The 19,972-nt window shown below is 42.8% G+C and overlaps 1 protein-coding gene across 2 annotated transcripts in view; it reads right to left on the reverse strand.

Annotated features, from left to right (window-relative positions):
* Positions 1–2,538: 2,538 nt before the first annotated feature.
* The window catches only part of RNF126 (ring finger protein 126), a 41,051-nt gene continuing 23,617 nt past the window's right edge, over positions 2,539–19,972 (reverse strand). The window contains exons 2-8 of one of the 2 annotated variants that reach the window (XM_089673556.1): positions 18,546–18,601; positions 16,982–17,039; positions 16,650–16,888; positions 16,205–16,270; positions 5,518–5,586; positions 2,782–2,851; positions 2,539–2,694 (exon numbers count right to left, since the gene is read on the reverse strand). In XM_089673556.1, the coding sequence (XP_089529682.1) occupies positions 2,554–2,694; positions 2,782–2,851; positions 5,518–5,586; positions 16,205–16,270; positions 16,650–16,888; positions 16,982–17,039; positions 18,546–18,601 (699 nt within the window). In that variant the 3' untranslated portion in view covers positions 2,539–2,553. The remainder of the gene's footprint in view (positions 2,695–2,781; positions 2,852–5,517; positions 5,587–16,204; positions 16,271–16,649; positions 16,889–16,981; positions 17,040–18,545; positions 18,602–19,972) is intronic. The other variant, XM_089673557.1, reaches the window with a different exon arrangement.

The following is a 19,972-nucleotide window of genomic DNA, read 5'->3' on the forward strand; positions in this document are numbered from 1 at the left end:
CCTCCCCTTTTTTTCCCTGTTCTCTCTGCACCCTTGTTGGGTATAGATGCTCATTTTTATATTTATTACTGTGTATATATATTTAAAAGTGTTGTTCTTTATGATGTACTATATGTACTGTGTTTAATTTGTATTTTTTCATTACCAATCCAGCGATCAAGTTTTTGTCTTTATCCGAGATCTACGGACAGGATGAAGCGGGTTATCTTGCGAAATGCGTTGACCTAAATGTAATGATCTCCAAAGACCCCTATCCTATAGCTCTTCTGCTTCTCTATGTGGAAGACAAGTGGTAGATGTGGTGTCCGATTATGAACTTTAGTCAATTTAAAAACACTCCAGTTAAAAAGTCTAGATATGCAACTCATTTTTAAATAATTTTTGTTGTGTGCATACTTCATCATTAGAGGGGTATTTAAAGTCCCATTATATACATTCTCTTTGTAGGGAGTCACCATAGCATCCACTGTGGATGCTTGATGTTCCATGGTCCAGCTTCACATTAAACCTGGACATCTGAAGATCCCAAACGTCAGCAGATCCTGCAACACCTCTGCGTGAACAGCCCACTCCACTTGGAATGTGGAAACAAAATTCTGCCGAACTGTCTTCCATCCAAAGACTGGATGGGATCCACTTCTTCCTGAGCAACACATCTTCTGGTGCCGCCTTGATGATTTATGCATGCCAGCATTGTGGCACTGTTAAACTAAACCCTTACATGAAGGCCCTTCAGCTGCACAGACAAATGAAGCATGGATAGGTGAATTGCTCTCAATTCCAGGAAGTTGATGGGTCAACAACCTCTCCTGCCAATGAGACCAATTCCCCTGGACCGAGATATTACCAGAACTCCACCCCAGCCCACCAGGCTGGCATCCATAGTCAGGGACCTCCAGGACAGAGGAAGAAATTATTTACCCATCTCCAGCATCCGTGAGATCCACAAGTCATTAGACAGTCTCATGCTACAGTGTAATGGCAACAGGGAATCCAACCACTGCATCCCTCTGTCCCATGCCACCAAGGCATTCCTTTGGAGGGGCTGGAATGAAACGGGGCAAAGGGCACAGCCTTGAAAGTGGCTACACTTTCCCAGAACCCTGATGCTAAATTCTAGTGATTTATTTTGAGCAAATCCACACAAGCTCCAGAGCATGCTCCAGAGGGAGGGTCATCCTCATCTGGATGGTATCCAGGGTCAGATCTAAAATATTGTACCTTTAGACAGTCTGGCTTCTGCAAATTCAGAACCCATGCAAACCTCTTCAGAATCTACATGTGAGACAGCAACAAAAGAGCAATTCAAATCAGCTAAAGTAAAGATGGAGGGGGCAGACCTAGCGAGGTGTCATTGGGAGGCGATCTGGATGAACCTGGAACAGCTGGAATTCTCACTCTGTCACACGAAAACAAGGTGGCACAGCACTGAGCCCTACCAGAAAAGAGGATCTCAGCTGAACAACGCTGGATCTGCTGGGTATCTGAAATGTGAAGAACTCACCACCAGGCTGGAAGTGAATTAAGTGGGTGAAGAAAACCCCTTCCCCTCCTTCATTGGGCATACTGAGCCTCCAAGACCACTCCTAAGCCCTGCTGTAGTGCTTGGGCGACCCTGAGAAGCAATGACAGTAAAAACACAGCACATGCCCAAACACTAACTGTGAATAACAGAACCATAGGTTGCCTGGTGTCAAAACTGTCAGAAGTGACTGCAGATATCAGAGCAAAGAGCACCTAGTGTGGATCCTGGCTGCTATGGATTGCCAAGTACACACTATGAACAAATACAATTAAAGGCCAATTCACACTGACTTGCACTAAAATGTATGGGAATTGGATGTACATTTCCATCAATTTTAGTCGCGCTCTGATGTCCATTGGCATACATTTTGGCATCATTCGCCTTCAGATAGCAAAAAGGAAGAAGAGAGCAACCAGGATCCACACTAGGTGCTATGGATTGAGGCAAGTACACACTAGAGGTAAATGAGTCATTAATTTTTCGATTTCAGTGTTTTACAACCATTTTAAAAAGGTGCTATAACTCAAGTGGTTGAAGAGAAAAAAAATTATTAAAAATATTTTGTCATGCATCCTCTTAAAGATGCATGTCAGCATGCAAAATATTGTGTTTGGGTCACTCTTTTGGCTTTTCAGTGTATGAGGGTGGAATAGTATGTAGAGATCACTTTGGTGATCTGGCTGCATAAGTAATTGTTTTAGTTTGGAGGAGGAAAGAGTCCCTCTCATCCACCCTTTTTTTTTGGTAGGCTACACACAGCTGCAATGTAGGTTTGTAGATTTTAGCTAGCTAGACTGTCCCTCCATAGAGTTAATTTTAGAGTCAGTTACTTTTTTTAATTTTACTTTCAGAGATATACATTTTTATTGTCTCTACTTGTCTATTGATAGATTAGAAAAATTGTCAAACTTTCAGGAGAATTATAATTTACTTAAAAGTATCTGGCATTTTTAATGACTTGGCTTAATTTTAATCAATTTTGTATCTTCCAGTAGTTCATGTCCACACAGTTAAATGCCCACCAATATCTACTTCACAGCAAATGGGCCTAAAATACACCAATTCAGATACTCACCCACGTGCTCCTCGGTTATCTGAATTGTTGGAAGGGCTTGGATCTTCTCATTGTCTGCAGGTGGAGGACCGGTGTTCTCAAATTGGTTAAGTAACTAAGGGGAAAAAGGAAATAGAGGGGACACCTTTGCAAGAATAAAATACAAACTTTCCACAGAATTTCCCTAAGAATTAAGAAATACCTGTGTGATTATGGTATCAAGGCCATTCGCTCCCCAAGCATAATCCATTGGATTGGAATGTAGGACTCCCCTATGTTAGTAAAAAAATATCCAATTAAAAAAAAACAAAAAACAACAACAAAAGTGGATTTAAATTATTCAAGCCAAAAGCTTTATTTTTCTTAGATTTGGACAGAGTACAGGAGAGTTACTAGTAAAATGGTGACCGTTGTCACAGAGACAGAAAAGAACCCCTCCCCAAAAAAAAAAAAAGCAGACGGTTTTCATGTGAAGTGGAGAGGGGAAAACTTCCAATAGAGACATATGATCCTGTGACATACTGGGAATTCCCCTCTCTGAATTTATGTTACTTCCCACTGCATCTCTATGGCACATAATATAAAAAGGGAAATCTACCCAATGGTGCAGAGATAGCAACAAATAAACTGACAGGAGTTCTAACCCTCTATAAACGCTTTATTGGCTATAAAAACTCTTCAATATTCTAAACAGGTCAAAAACCCAAAACAATTATTTACATTTTGGACAATGATAATGTGGCATATGAAAAACTATAGCAAAATACATTTCAGTTCAATTATCTTACAGCTGACAGTTGTGTCCTCTTACAAACCTACAAAAATGTAAAAAACAGCATAGCACACAGAAGGGAACAGTTTCAGAGATCTAAAACAGCCCTGTTCCCCAGCCCAATATGGTCTTGCAGGGCAGGGTGATTTCACTCAACGTTCAATAAAGGTTATTAAATTCCATATAAAAAGAAAAAAAAAAAAAAAATTAAAAAGAAAATTTTTTACTACATCCTGCCTACTAGTGCATGTGCATTGCATTCTATGCGCAAGTCATACCTCTGGTGAAACTGTCAGCTGCCAGAGTGTTTAACCGCTTCCATACCGGGCACTTTTACCCCCTTCCTGCCCAGGCCATTTTTCAGGTTTCAGTGCTCTCACACTCTGAATGACAATTGCGCGGTCATGCAATACTGTACCCAAACTAAAATTTTATCATTTTCTTCACACAACTACAGCTTTCTTTTGGTGGTGTTTAATCAACAATGGGGTTATTTTTTGCTAAATTAAAAAAAAAAAAAAAAACACACACTTTTCTTTGTGTTATAAAAGTTTTCAACTAAATAATTGTTCTTCATAAATTTAGGCCGAGATGTATTCTACTACATTTCTTTGGTGAAAATAACCCAAAATTAGGATGTATTTAGTCCGTAGGAAAGTTATAGAGTTCACAAACCATGGTGTATATCTGTGTATATCTGAAAATTGATCAATCCTGAAGTACTGACAGCCAGTTAATTTCTTGAGGTCCAAGAATGTCAGAACAGTACAGATATCCCCAAAATGACCCCTTTTTGCAAAGTAGACAGTCCGACGTATTTCATAAGAGGCATGCCGAGTTTTTTGACGTTGTAATTTTGTCATACTTTTTCAGAAAAAAAAAAATTTTTTTTTTTACATACGGTCACCAGTGCAGTACAGCGTTCATCATATACCTGGCATGGTGGTGATCAGGGAAACTGGTGACAGTACAAAAAAAATTAAAAAAAAAAAACACTTTTTTTATTAGTTGTAATTACTTAAAACTAATTAATTAGGCCAGGCGACAACTGGTTAAAGTGGTATTAAGCCCCCTCCACAAAATTTTATATATTGCAGTTAACCAATTAGAAGTGGTGGCTGCATTAGTTTTCTTTCTTAAGCTTTTTTCCCTTCTGTTTTCATCTGGTGATCTGGCCAGTAACACACACCTGTATTAGAGTGCTCCACTCTGGATGAAGAAGCACAGAGGGCACCTTTGGACAGCTGAATTGTCAGTATGGGGGAAGGCGAGTGTTAGACGTACTAGCAGATTTAAATACACTAAAACTTGAAGCCAAACTCCAGCTCTCTTTATAAGCAGTTACAGCAAGCATTTTTTTTTATCCCTTTTGGGATAAAAGGTTTTACCTAAAAAAAGCTGACCATTGTAAGCACCTCTGCCAGTGTTAAAGGTTTGTCTCATCTCTGCAACAGATCCATTCTGCTGGTGAGTTTGAGAGTGGAGAGTTCCTTTTTTTCCCCTTCAAGAGACTTATTGGCTGGATTACCAGATGAAAATAGAAGAAAGCCCTAAAATGCAACCATCAAATCTAAGGAATGGGAAGCTGCAATAGAATGAAGGTTGGCGTTTGGGTTTATTACTACTTTAAGTTCGCTCTCAGGCAATCTTTTAAGCCATACAGTTGCTGGTGTCATAGCTTGTGTATAGTTCTAAAAGTACACACCATGGCAAAAGATGGCATGGTCAATAGCAGATAGTACAGATTAGTTCCTGTAAGGAGACACTTACAGGACTATTCCCCACCCTGACTGGACAGTGGAGGGAGAGCAGCAGATTGATGAGCTCTTTTCTGTCACGGTTGTCTTCTCCAGAACATCCCTTGCTCTGTGGTGCAGACGGCAAGAGGCTGTTACTAAGTGGTGTACTAAGGGGGATCTGGGGAGTGTGGTTCAAACTGTATGTGGACTCTCTAGGGGTGATGTAGTCCGCCTGACATTTTGTGTGTTGCACTGCTATCGGGGGACAGATATGCTAGGTACACCACTGCTGTTGCAGGTCAATTTTGGGTACTTAAAATAATTCAGTTAAAAATGCAAATTAAGGATGTATTAGGACTAGGAGAAGACCATACTATGCTACACATGCAAAATACAGACAGTACAACTACTGATAGTCTGAACTCACCAAGGCCCTAATCCCAAATTTGGCATTGCTGTGGGTGCAATAATCCCATTCACCAGCTGCTGAATGATCCTAATAAAGGAAAAAGACAGAGAAATGTCTGACCAATGGAAGACTCTTAATAAAAAAAGAAAAAAGCGTTATCAAAATAAAAATACAAATCATTGTCCAGTTTCTCTATTGATTAGATTACGGATAGATAAAAATACACCGTTCTCAGGAGTGCAAAGTAATGTAGTATTTATGATTAAAAGAAACCCTAATCAATTTTTTTGCACTCCTTGTAAAATCCTTTTCTTGAAGTCCATCAAGTGACACAGCTTTATGAATTATAAGCAACCAAAACTTAAACTGCTTCCCAGAGAAGAAAGACCAGGCACATTTCACCTGAAGGCCAGCACCCTTTTAGCTAACCCCTCCAACCTGATCACTGAAAAATATAAAAGCAGGTCAGTCTCACTACACTCCGCTGCTCTCACAGTATTCTTAATAATCAGGCTCCATGCACACTGAGCGTTTTAATAACGCTGGTAATGTTAGGGCTCGTTCACACTAGGCTGTTTTGCCAACGCTTGCCAAACGCCCCTATAGCGTTTGGCAAGCGTTGGTCTGGCGTTTGCGGAGCGTTTTTTAACGCTCGGCAAACGCTCCGCATGCGCGGTTTAGCGGCGGTTGCTAGGCGTTTGCCGAGCGTTAATAACGCCCCACAAACGCCTATAATGCAGTTTGAGTGGTGTTACCGCTCCGCAAACGCCCCGCAACCGCGTCGCAATCCTACCGCAAACGCCGGCCGGGCGTTTGCGGAGCGGCACCATAGACGAGAATAGGAGGCTTCAAAGCCTCCTGACTCGTCCAGAGGCGTCCGTTTTGCCGCGACGCGACGCAAACGCTCCCATTAGAACAGCACCATGTGCTGTAATGTGCAGAATTGGCAGAGGCGTTTGGGAAGCGGTAAAAACGCTTCCCAAACGCCTCTCTGCCGCCTGCACACAAGGCTAGTGTGAACGTAGCCTTAGATGTGTAAAGTCACGTTAAAAATATGGAGTTTTTCAGTGTTTTTGTATTAGCGTTTTTTTTTTTAACCAAAAAAAAGTATTTTTTTTTTTACCAGAAAGAGTCCAAAAATGGTGGTTTGCCACGATTTACCGTGTTTTTCAGCGTTCGAGCGTTTTTACAGTTAAAAAAAACTCCTCGAAACACTAGTTCTGGGGTTTTGTTCCAGCCAAAAACGTTGATTACAGTCTGTGTGCACGGACACATAGGAAAACATGCTGGGGAGTTTACTGGTTGTAGAAAAAGTCAAACAGCAGCTGTAAAGACGCCCAGTGTGCATGAGGACGAATACAGAAAAAAAAAAAATAATACTCTCTAAAATATATTAGGGGCACAGCTTTATGCATAAACAACCAAGAAATGATCAAAAGCCAAATTCCAGGTGAATCAGCCTAATAAGAGGGGGGGAAAAAAAAAAAAAAGCTGAAAGACATTACAATGATAAACCCCACTGCACGCTTGACAATCTCCAATCAAGCGCCCCTGGACACCATCCCTCCACACCCGATCCCCACGCCCTTAAACTCCAGCTACCAGAAGACACAGCGACGAGATACGCCACCGCATGCTGGACTATCCGCAGCCAAGCCTCCTACCGCACCTATCTGCCACCCCCTGTACCTCCCTAAATGCCTCTTCCACTCCTCATATTCCTCTCCTCCGTTCCCAGAATCCCTTCTCTATATCCCTCTGCTCCTCCCAAACAACTGCATATTGTGTCCTCACTGCTTCCTTCGCCCCTCTACGGCACCCACCACCTCCTCCTAATACTCCACCCTCCCACTGACTCGAACACCCCCACTGGTAGACTTACATGCTCCTGCACATCCTACTCCCATGCCACCTTTCTCACCCTTCTTCTCCTCCTAACAGCGAGGGACATCTCCCCGAACCCTGACCCTCCACCACCTCGCTCACCCACACGGCACCCTCACGCTTCCACGTCCTACCACAACCAACAAGCTTACTGCCATCCATAACCTCTTTGTTTCCCGCTCCCTCAACCTCCTAGCGATCACGGAAACCTGGATCCAGGCCACTGACTACCTCCCCTGCTGCACTCTCCTATGGAGGTCTCATCTGGACCCACTCACCCAGACCCAACGGTCGTAAAAGGTGGTGGGGTTAGTCTGCTCCTGTCACAGCAGAGCACTTTCCGAGTACTCCCAAACCCCCCCTCTCTATCCTTCTCTTCCTTCGAAGCCCACTGCATCCAACTTTTCTCCCCAACCCCAGTGAGGATTGCTGTAATCTACCAGCCTCCTTGACCCGTATCCCGCTTCCTTGATGACTTTTCCGCCTGGCTACCCTTCTTTCTCTCCTCCGAGCTACCCACCATCATCCTTGGGTATTTCAACATCCCTGTCAACACAGACAACCCGGCCACATCACAATTCCTCCATCTAACCTCCTCCTTTGCACTCGCACAGTGCATACAATCCACCACCCACTCCGACGGGAACATCTTGGACCTTGTCTTCTCCCATCTCAGCGCTCCCCACAACCTCACTAACACCCCCTTCCCTCTCTCTGACCACCACCTTATTACCTTCTTTGTCTCCTCGTCCTCCAACGCCAACCCATCTAAGTGTCATACTACTACCAGCCGTAACCTCCGAAACCTGAACCCAGCTCCTCACCACTCCGCAGCTGATCAACTCCATAGACAGCATCCTCCCCCTGTCCTGCCCCGACCTGGCCATGACTGCCTACAACAACTCGCGGTCAGCCGCCCTTGACTCGCTAGAGCAGTGGTTCTTAACCTGGGTTCGATCGAACCCCAGGGGTTCGGTGAGTCAGTCTCGCGGGTTCGGCGGAGGTGAAGACCCACACCCGACTCATATGATTCGTGCAGTAAATATTCATTATGATGTTTTTGTTTTTGTGTGAAAATCATGTTTTAATGGTTTTGTTCTTTGTTCTTAACGGTTTTGTTCATTTTGTGCACCTATGTATAAATATATACCTAAATATATACCTATGTTTTGAATTTTAAAAATCATATTTTATTTTTCCAATTAAGAAGGGTTTGGTGAATGCGCATATGAAACTGGTGGGGTTCAGTACCTCCAACAAGGTTAAGAACCACTGCGCTAGAGCCTTTAACCCCATGTAACATCAGACCCCGACCACTCCAGCCCAGGCAGACTGAACACACTAAAGCTCTCAAACGACGCAGTCGTGCGCTGGAGCGACTATGGCGCAAAACCAGATCCCAACTATCCTTCACCCGCTATAAATCTGCCTTCCACATCTAAACCTCTTCCCTCCATGCTGCCAAACAAGCCTACTTCCTGACCCTCATCAAGACCCTCGCCTCCAATCCTCAACGGCTCCTCCACTTTTAACTCCCTACTCTCTCCGCCCCCACCTCCAGCCAGCACCTCACTCACCGCCCTTGAGATTGCCAATCATTTCAAAAACAAGATTGACACTATTCGCAGGGACATCGCCGCTGCTCAAACTTCCTCCCCACCCGTCCCCTCTCACACAGCAACCCCCTCATCACCCCTCTCCCTCACCACTGTTCTGACCTCCACCCCACCTAACATTCCTCACACTGAAGCCCCCTCCACACTTTCGACCTTACTACCATCGAGGAAGTCACCAAGGTCTACTCTAATGCCTGCCTCACCACCTGCCCCCTCGACCCTATCCTCTCACAACTCCTACGACCTCCCTCCTCCATCCTACGCTCCCTCACCCACATCTTTAATCTCTCCCTCTCTTCCGGTGCATTCCCCTCCCCTCTGAAGCACTTGCACATCACCCCTATACTTAAAAATCCCTCCCTGGACCCCAATGACCCGAACAACCTTAGACCCATCTCCCTGCTGCCATTTACATCCAAACTCCTCGAGCGCTTAGTCTACAATCGCCTAAGCTACCACCTCAACGACAACTTCCTCAATCCCCTACAGTCCGGCTTCCGTCCCCTACACTCCACCGAAACTGCCTTACTCAAACTATCCAACGACCTGCTAACCGCCAAAGCTAACGGCCACTACTCCGTGCTCATACTCCTCGACCTCTCTGCGCCCTTTGACACAGTCGACCACCCCCTCCTCCTCAAAAAGCTACACTCCCTTGGCCTCAGAGACTCCGCTCTCTCCTGGCTCTCGTCCTACCTATCACAACTCTCCTTCAACATTACCTACAATGCTACCACCTCCCCCTCACTCCCCCTCTGTTGGGGTCCCTCAAGGCCCTGTCCTTGGACCCCTGCTCTTCTCCATCTACACCTCCTCGCTTGGCCAACTCATACACTCTCATGGCTTCAACTATCACCTCTATGCCGACGACACGCAAATCTATCTCTCCACCCCTCACCTCACCCACTCAGTCTCCGCCTGAATCACAAGCCTACTGAATGACAGACTGGATGTCGCTCCACTTCCTTAAACTGAACCTCTCCAAAACCGAGCTCCTCGTCTTACCCCCTGCCCATACACCACCCCCCACTGACTTCTCCATCACGTCCAACAATGCCACCATCAGGCCTGCCCCACAAGCCAGAGTACTTGGGGTCATACTTGACTCCAATCTATCCTTCCACCCCCAAGTCCAATCACTAACAAACTCATGCAGACTCCACCTCCGCAACATCGCCAAACTCTGCACGTTCCTAACCCCGGAAACCACTAAGCAGCTCATCCACTCCCTCATCATATCACGACTCGATTACTGCAACTCCCTCTTCACTGGCCTGCCTCGCCACAGGCTATCCCCACTTCAGTCGATCCTGAATACGGCAGCCAGACTCATCCACCTTACCAACCGCTCCGTTTCCGCCACCCCCCCTCTACCAATCCCTCCACTGGCTTCCGATTGCCCAACTGATCAAATTCAAAATCCTAACACTGATGTACAAAGCTGTCCATCATACTGCCCCAAACTACATCACCGACCTAATATCTAAATACCACCCAACACGCACTCTTTGCTCCTGACAAGACCTCCTCTCTAGTTCCCTGGTCTCCTCCTCCCATGCCCGCCTACAGGGCGTCACCCATCCTCTGGAACTCCCTACCCCAAACCATCAGACTATCACCTACTCTCCTCTCCTTTAGGCGCACCCTGAAAACCCACCTCTTCAGGGAAGCCTACCCCACCCCCTGCTAATTGCCAACCTCCTCCACTCTTCCTATCACTCCATCCCCCACAGCTATTTTCTCCTGTACCACTATCCCCTCCCTCCTAGATTGTAAGCTCGAAAGAGCAGGGCCCTTGAACCCCTTGTGTATCACATTGTATTGTTATCGTACTGTCGCATGTGCCGTCTCCCATTGTAATGTACAGCGCTGAGCGAACTGTTGGCGCTTTATAAATACTGTATAATAATAATAACAACCAAGAAATGATCAAAAGCCAAAATCCAGGTGAACCAGCCTAAGAGGCGTAAAGAAAAAAAAAAAAAAAAAGGGGCGTTGAATAGCTACTTAAACATTTTGGCCAAAACTAACACATTCGCAGAGGCAGATATATCAACCACATAAAAAAGTCGAAAACATGTTGCAGAAGACAAGGTCACAGTTATACTGACCTGATGACAAAAGCCCAAAAAGTACTCGCTGCTCCTGTGGAATTTTATTCCACAACTCAGACCTACACAAAGCTTATTGAACCCACTTAAATAGTGGATCTAAAAACCAGAGATCCTCTTAGTACCCCCTGCAATGACAAACAGGAAAACTATTTGCCTAAAAGCAGAAGCTTTTACTAGATATAAATCCGAAGGATTGCATTCACAAGTAGATGAGGTAGTAGCTTCCACAGAGGTAATGCATAGATCAGGGCACACTTATGCCACAGATCTACCAGAGTGTCAACTGCCCTCATCATCAAGTCCTGCTTCCTGGAAACCAAATCTGTTAAGGTTTTTTTTTTCTGAACAGAGGTGTTAATAAATCCACATCTGGTGTCCCCCAATGCAAGGATCACCTCCAGGATTGTGCGCCACAGGGAGCACTAGAACACAAAAGCTCCACCCAGGACAGGATAAATTCTACCTCCATTGCTGCAACACTCCTTGTGCTACCCCTTTGAAAATTGATGTAAGCCACAGCAGTGGCACTGTTCAACTGAACTAGAGAACTGGAGGGGGGCGGAGGGGTTCACCTTGAGGAGGTTCTTTGTAAAAAGCTGGAGTGGAATGAAACACCAATGTTTGGATTGAAGTTGCTGAACTAGATTCTGTGGTTTCATCAACTTCTGGGGAAGAAGGCCTTGGCTTGAAAAGAATCTAAAAAGGGAACAACTGAGAACTTCAAGTAATGTGATGGAACTAGAGAGGACATCGCAATGTTGAGGATCCATCTGAAGTCCTCAAATATTCGCATCATGATTAAAACACTGGAGTCCATGGACAAAGAGGTTGGATTATGTAGCAGATTGATATGAACACTCTTGGAAACGAGGAAAAACCAAAGGAAAAGGCCACAAACAAGTGGCTGTTGCTAATGGAAGGGAAAAAAGTTGCAGAAAGCTGTGTATATACACCTCCTTTTTGTCTACGGATGTCTCCAAAATGAAGGGAGGAAATAACTGACCAAAACAGGAATGTTTGTTTTGTTTTAGAATAGCAATGTGTTGACCTATGTAGTTGATGCTTTTTTGCATAACTGGGGTGAATACGCTTACAATTTTTAAAGACTTTCTTCCAGCAAATAGCGAAATGACAATCTTCCAGAAAGTAATTTCAACAAAGCTGACACTACTGCTCCACCAACCAGCACTAGAGCACAGATAACTCTGTGGATCTGAACACAAAGGACTTTACATAAAAACACTAGCATCCAGCAACACATCACACAAAATTTGATGGGATGACATCTGTTCAGTGCAATTATAATTCTATTTAAACTGAATGGGATTGTTTTATAAAAAGGTGAGGGTTTACAATAACATTTAAGTGGAGCTCCACCCAAAAAAGGGACGTTCGGCTTTAAGGACTGCTCCCCCCTCCCCATTAAGGATTGGCACTTTCGGGGGGTGGGAAGCGGGTACCCAAATTTGACAGGTACCCGCTCCCACTTCCGGTCCGATCGCCTAGTCCTCCCCTCCCTTTAGTCTTTTTGGACACGTGACAGGTCCCAGAAGACTACAGGACCATTCACAAAGTGCAGCACTACTCGCGCATGTGCAGTGGGTACCCGGCTGTGAAGCCACAAGCAGTCACAGCTGGGTGCCCACACTGAAGATGCCGGCCTCCTGGAATACAGGACGGCTGGTGAAACGAGCTGCGGGGGAAACACCGTGGGACAGGTAAGTGGCTGTTTTTTAAAAGTCAGCAGCTACAGTTTTTGTAGCTGCTGACTTTTATTTTTTGACAGGGTGAGTGGAACTCCGCTTTAAGGTTTAAACCAAAAAAAAATAAAAAAAATAAAAAAAAACACACAGCCCCCTAAATACTCACCCAAGCCCAATCTTGATCCAGCGCTTGGTCAAGAGCAGCAGGAGTCAATGGTCAAAATCTATGAGCAGAGAGCAGGGGTGGGGCCGAGCCACACTGTGTTTGAATAGACCGTGATAGTTTGCAGTGCATTTGTTGCCATCTTGCACCTTAGAACTGGTTGTGAGCCTATATTGATGTGCATCTTAGCTTGGGCTTGGCGTATGCCTACCTTGATTTTGAACAATTACTACATAAGCAATTTGTTAATCATTTTTATGTAGAGGAGACAGTATTCCATTTTGTCATGTTGTAGTCATCAGAGATTGCACTATTGAATGGCTGTTCTTGTACAGTGGACATAAAAAGTCTACACACCCCTATTAAAATGTCAGGTTTCTGTGATGTAAAAAAAAAAAAAAAAAAAAAAAAAAACACCAAATAATTTCAGAGCTTTTTCCACCTATAAACTGTACAACTCAATTGAAAAAGAAGCTAAAATGTTTTAGGGGGGGTAGTAAATCTTAAAAAGTAAAATAATGTGGTTGCATAAGTGAGCACACCCTCTTCTAACTGGGGATGTAGCGGTGTTAAAAATTAAGCAATCACATCCAAAATCATGTTAAAGAGGAGTCAGTACACACCTGCCATCATTGAAAGCGCCTCTGATTAACCCCAAATAAAGTTCAGCTGTTCTAGTAAGTCTTTCCATTTTCTTAGTTGCATCCTACAGCAAAAGCCATGGTCTTCCAAAGCATCAGAGGGTTCTCACTGTTAAAAGTTGTCAGTCAGAAGGGTACAAATGAATCTCCAAGGCATTAGATATACCATGGAACACAGTGAAGACGGTCCTCAAGTGTAGAAAAATATGGTGCAACAGGGACATTCCCAAGAACTAGACATCCTTCCAAAATTGATGAAAAGACAAAAAGAAAACTGGTCTGGGAGGCTGCCAAGAGGCCTACAGCAACATTAAAAAGGAGCTAAAGGAATATCTGGCAAGTACTGGCTGTGTGACACATGTGACAATAATCTCCCGTATTCTTCATATGTCTGGGCTATGGGGTAGAGTGGCAAGATGGAAGCCTTTTCTTACGAAGAAAAACATCCAAGCCTGGCTAGATTTGCAAAAACACATCTGAAGTCTCCCAAAAGCATGTGGGAAAATGTGTTATGGTCTGATGAAACCAAGGTTGAACTTTTTGGCCATAATTCCAAAAGATATGTTTGGCACAAAAACACTGCACATCACTAAAAGAACATACCCACAGTGAAGCATGGTGGTGGCATCATACTTTGGGGCTGTTTTTCTTCAGCTGGAACTGGAGCCTTAGTCAAGGTAGAGGGAATTATGAATAGTTCCAAATACCAGTCAATACAAAACCTTCAGGCTTTTGCTAGAAAGCTGAACAGGAAGAGGAACGTCATCTTTTAGCATAACATTGACCCAAAGAACACATCCAAATCAACAAAAGGAATGGCTTCACCAGAAGAACATTAAAGTTTTTGGAATGACCCAGCCAGAGACCAGACCTGAATCAGATCAAAAAGTCTGTGGGGTGATCTGAAGAGGGCTGTGCACAGGAGATGCCCTCACAATCTGACAGATCTGGAGTGTTTTTGCAGGGAAGAGTGGGCAAATATTGCCAAGTCAAGATGTGCCATGCTGATCGACTCATACCCAAAAAGACTGAGTGCTGGAATAAAATTAAAAGGTGCTTCAACAAAGTATTAGTTTAAGGTTGTGCAACCATAATATTTTAGTTTGAAATCTTTTAGGTAGAGGGAAGTAAAAATAAAAAAAAGTTTGTTGTTCAACTGAGTTGTACAGTTTATAGGTTACATTAACCTCTGATGATCAGTGCCCAGCAGTACAGAAGAAAAATTACCCGTTTGCAAAATGTTATAATAGAAACAAAAGAAAAAAAAATTTTAAATTTTTTTTTTTCACTTTTTTTTTTGTTTATAGCGCAAAAAATAAAAACACCTAGTGGCGATTAAATACCACCAAAATAAAGCTCTATTTGTGTGAAAAAAAAAAAAAGATAAAAATTTCTTATGGGTACAGTGTTGCATGACTGCACAATTGTCATTCAAAGTGTGACAGCGCTGAAAGCTGAAAATTGGCCTGGGCAGGAAGGGGGTATAAGTGCCCAGTAAGCAAGTGGTTAAAAGATGGAAAAAGTTCTGAAATTTTTTATCTTTGTCTAAAATGTCAGGTTTCTGTGATGTAAAAATTAAACAGGGGTGTGTAGACTTTTTATATCCACTATATCTGTCACTCTGTTTTCTGAAGAATCTCTTTAATAAAAAACATTGAACCAGAAAGTTTTTGTTCAGTTAAAAGGGCACATAGAAAATAGTTTTTGTGCGCCCTTACAGAGACCAACATTTTGTCTAGTGCAGAAAAACACCAAGTGTAACTGAGCAGACGTGAGCAGTTATAGTCTCTAGGGGGTGGGTCTTCAGGTTTTTACATGACTACAAAGTCCATTGCTGCCGTAGTATTTAGCTCCATGCACACTAGCGTGGTTTTTTTTTTTCTTTAGCTTAAAAAAAAAAGCTGGAAAAAACTGCTGGATTAAAACCGCTGGTAATAACTTTTGTTTAGGAGCATCTTTACTGTACATGTAAAAAAAGAAAGCCAAAAAAAAAAAACCTGTTGGTAGCGTTTAGCTTTTTTTTCTGCTGGAAAAACGATCGAAAAAACCTACAAAATCAAACTTTTTTTCTGCTCCTAGAAGCTGAAGCTCAAAACACCCTAATAGCCTAAAGGAGTCTGCAACAGGATATTTAGATTCTAGGAGCAGAAAACAAAAACAATGCTATTAACAGCTTCTAGGAGCCTAATCCTTGGTTGCTTATGATCCATAAAAACAAGGAGTCCCTCAGAGAATGGAAGAAAAATGTAAACGGTCATTGCTAAACTCTCCGTCAAACCTTAATTAACCGACCTGATCCAGAGTTCTCATTTTCCACTGACTTCTCTGACTTAAAACATGCATTAATCAAGTGAAGTACTGGAGGCTAAAAAGGCAACTGGCATTCCCAAAAAAAATAAATAAATAATATGTTAATATAGGCCGACTATCTATTTTTTCAACACAATTTGGTTTGTTCCTGTTCATATACTAGCTAACCAAGTCCTGTGCGCAAAGGTTGCTGTAAGAGTCTTTATTTCTTCCTCTCATATCAAAAGTCCCTGGCAATTCCTAGATAGCAGCTGTAAAAATAAAAAAAATGTACCTCCTTTCACTTGTACTGTCTTCATTCCATCTTTGCCCATTGCCTGTAATTATTTGTTTCTGTTGGCTGTCAGCTCATAGAATAAAAAAAATGTTTCAGCCATTTGGGAAAGGATAGGTGATATTACTGTATCCTGGCAGACTAAACACAAACTTTTGAAGGTAAAGTAGATTTTTATACAGCGTTTTCACCACTGCTATCTAGGGATTTCTAGAGAGCGGTGACAAAGATTACAACATTCTCTATGTACAGGTTCCTGCTATAGATGCGATAACAAGAGTTGTCAGGAGTCACACCAAGTCTAGAAAATCTAAGAAAACTTAGACATATGCAGACATAATGCCACCAAAAACAAACCATGTCTTAGAGGAAAAAAAAAAAAAAAGGAAGAAGATCTAGGCCAAATGCTACTATCCCATACCCATACCTAACTGCTCCTTCTCACCCTTCTAAGGTGGGCACACCCTCATGCCTTCCCGCCGAGCGCCTTGTACTCAGTCTAGCACGTGGTTGTCTTGCGCTGTATCTTTGCCGTGACTGTTGTTCTCTTCTGTTTTCCCCTTCACGGCTCTCTTCACTTGCTCCACTTGCGCCAAAGATGGGGAACTCTAGGCCCTCATTGAATATCCCAAAAGTAACTTGGCCATAACCAGGAGGTAATGTGAACTGGGTGGACTCTAGGCTCTTTAGATAGAAAGTGCATTAGTAGAAGAAGGAAAAACAAAAAAACAAACAAAAAAAAAAAAAAAAAAGGACAATTGACCACTGCATATTTACCTCAAAGGGATGTCTGTTTTGATCTGCCCCTGACGTGTTGCTAATATTTTCTGTGTTCCTGTAAAAGTCAGATTTACCATTTTGCCATATCCACAAACAAAAAACACACACAAACCTGTCTGCAAATGTGCTTCTGTCTTAGAATACCACACTACTTACAGTGCAACCTCAGTCAAAAAGCTAAACACACAGTTAAAATATATACACACACATTGGTTAAGGATTTTTCTCTTTTTCTGTTCAGTTTTGTCATTTTTGCACTTCAACCAAATTGAGCAGTCTAAAAGGTTACACAACCACTTACTGGTTTTATTTCACAACTTTCCTGGTCACCCACCTACACCCTGGAAGCGATTACGGCATTCCATTATCCAGTGAGCAGTAGGGGATAGAGAAGTGACTTAACGTGCAAGCTCACTTTTACTGGAAAAAATTAAAAAGGTTATCACCCTACAACCCACTCCCACTGTACTTCCCTCCATGGATAAGCTGTCAGTGCCCACGCAGCCAGCATAACTGTCGTAGCACTCTTCTCCCCCTTCTTTCTGCAGGGTTTCCAGGACAGAGCAGAGTGATTCTCAGGGATGCCCCTGACCAAATCAGAATCCCTTTGTTAATTGGCTTGGCAGTCCACATTTTTGTCTCAAAACAGGTGCAGTTTAAATTTAAACTGTACATTTTTTTTTTTTTTTTTTTTTAAACATAGGATAGGTCAATTTGTCCCTGTAGCTCACCAGCCCAACTCCTATTATCATTTGTAAGGTTTGGAGCATTAGAGAAAATTGCACTATTAAAAGCATAAAGTTCACCTTTTCTAACAGGTTACATGTTCCACCCATATTCACGGTGTAACTTGTAACTGCAACAACTGCCCCCCCCCACCATTCCCGAGTCCCGCTGTGCAAGCTGGCTGGAAATCTTCCCCATGCGTCTGCGGTCACAGTTTAAAAAATCTGCAGCTCCTGTAAGTAGGAATACTGAGACATACCACAGATTGTAGATGTAGATGAATTACCTTTAATGGCAACTCACATTTTTCTCAAGACTGGTTAACTTTAAAGGACATTCTAAAAATGAACGCTGCCGGTTTCAATACATACTTAGGCACGGACTCAGAACAAGCATTCAGCAAGTTCGGACTCCTGTTCTCTCCCCCCCCACCTTCTCCCTCCCATCCCTTCCTCCCTTCTGGGGTCTGATATTGCAAAGATTTGTTGTATTGGTATTTCTATTCTGTTTAAGCGAATTACCTCAACCTGGTCTAGTCATTGCTCATGTCAGCGCTGTATTATATGGATGTACAATTTTTGTTTCTTGCTCTATTTGTTTCCTTTTTCCTGCCGATTTTTGCTCATGTTATACCATGTTGCTTTTAGTAAATATGTATCATAAGTTTGGTCAATAAAGCACTCAGTTGGATGTAAAAAAAAAAAAAAGTTCTGACTCCTGAATTGCAGTATTGAAGGATTCACATTACAATCAGGTAATGACAGCCTGTATATTTTATCAGACAGGTTTTCTTTAACTTTCAGTATTTAAACTAGGCTAATGTTTTCTTATTTACCTTACTTCAGGAAGCTCTTCAATGAACCCTGATTCACACCTGGGGCAAGTGTATTCCTACAGAGAGGGACAAAACAAAACAGCTTAAATTGTATGCATGACAGTACAGTCAGCATAAAACTAGTTATAGAAGAAAATTTTAAAACTATGTTTAACCACTTGCCTACCGGGCACTTTTACCCCCTACTGCCCAGGCCAATTTTCAGCTTTCAGTACGGTCGCATTTTGAATGACAACAAATGCAACACTGTACCTATACGACATTATCAATTTTTTTTTTTTTTTTACACAAATCGAGCTCTTGGTGGTATTTAATCACCACTGGGTGCTTCATTTTTTGCTAAAACGAAAAAAGACCGATAATTTGGGGGAAAAAAAATATTTATTTTTTACTTTTGATTATAAAATTTAGCAAAACAGGTAATTGCTCTTCTTCACTGAAGTGCATTGATGAGGCTGCACTGATGAGCGGCACATGGACACCTAGGATAACATTAGTTGCTTCTATATGCAAGACTCTAAACTAATTAATTACTTACACCACCAGAACATTATTAATTTTCTGAAGGCAGGAGGCCCTGTAGTCCTGTGTCCTACGGACACAGCTGATCACATGACTAGGTAACAGGCCAATCACAGTGGCCTATTACCATGTGATCAGCTGTATTCAATGACACAGCTGATCACAAAGTAAATACATTTGCCGGTTATCAGCAGCACTTTCCTGTCACACTGTCACAGCATGAGGAAAGTACTGCCGATAACCAGCAAATGTTACAGAGCAGATCTGCACGGATTGTCAGTGCCCTGATTATCAGTGCCCATCACCAGAGCCTCCTCATCAATGCCCGCCAGTGCTGCCTCATCAACGCAAATCAGTGAAGGAGAAAAATTACCCGTTTGAAAAATGTTATAATAGGGGGAAAAAAAAAATCCCCAAAAGCAAGCTCTATTTGTGTGAATAGAATTATTAAAATGTCACTGGTACAGTGTCGCATGACCGCACAATTGTCAAAGTGCAACAGCACTGAAAGCTGAAAATTGGCCTGGGCAGGAAGGGGTAAGAGTGCCTGGTAGGCAAGTGGTTAATGCAAAAACACAATAGAACATCCTATTTTGGTTGCAATATAAAAGAGGAGGTTGCACTGAGTAAATGGATACCAAACATTCTTAAAATCGTGTGCGCTTGCTACATTGCCAAAAAGAAAAAAAAACCCATACGCAACGCTTTAAAAGCTCATCAGTTTAAAGTTAACGAGGAGCTCTTGTGCTAGAATTATTGTTCTCACCCTGACGTTTGCAGCAATAGGTCACATGTGGTTTGATCAGAGTTTACATACGCATGCACATCCTGGGCTTGTATTTGCGTCTGTGCGGGGGCAATGGGAGTTACAGCAATTTTTTTAGGCTGTACTGGTCAGGAAAGGG

This window comes from Staurois parvus, unplaced genomic scaffold (assembly GCF_062004578.1).
Source record: "Staurois parvus isolate SC_StPar_1 unplaced genomic scaffold, SC_StPar_1.0 ptg000141l, whole genome shotgun sequence".
NCBI lineage: Eukaryota > Metazoa > Chordata > Amphibia > Anura > Ranidae > Staurois > Staurois parvus.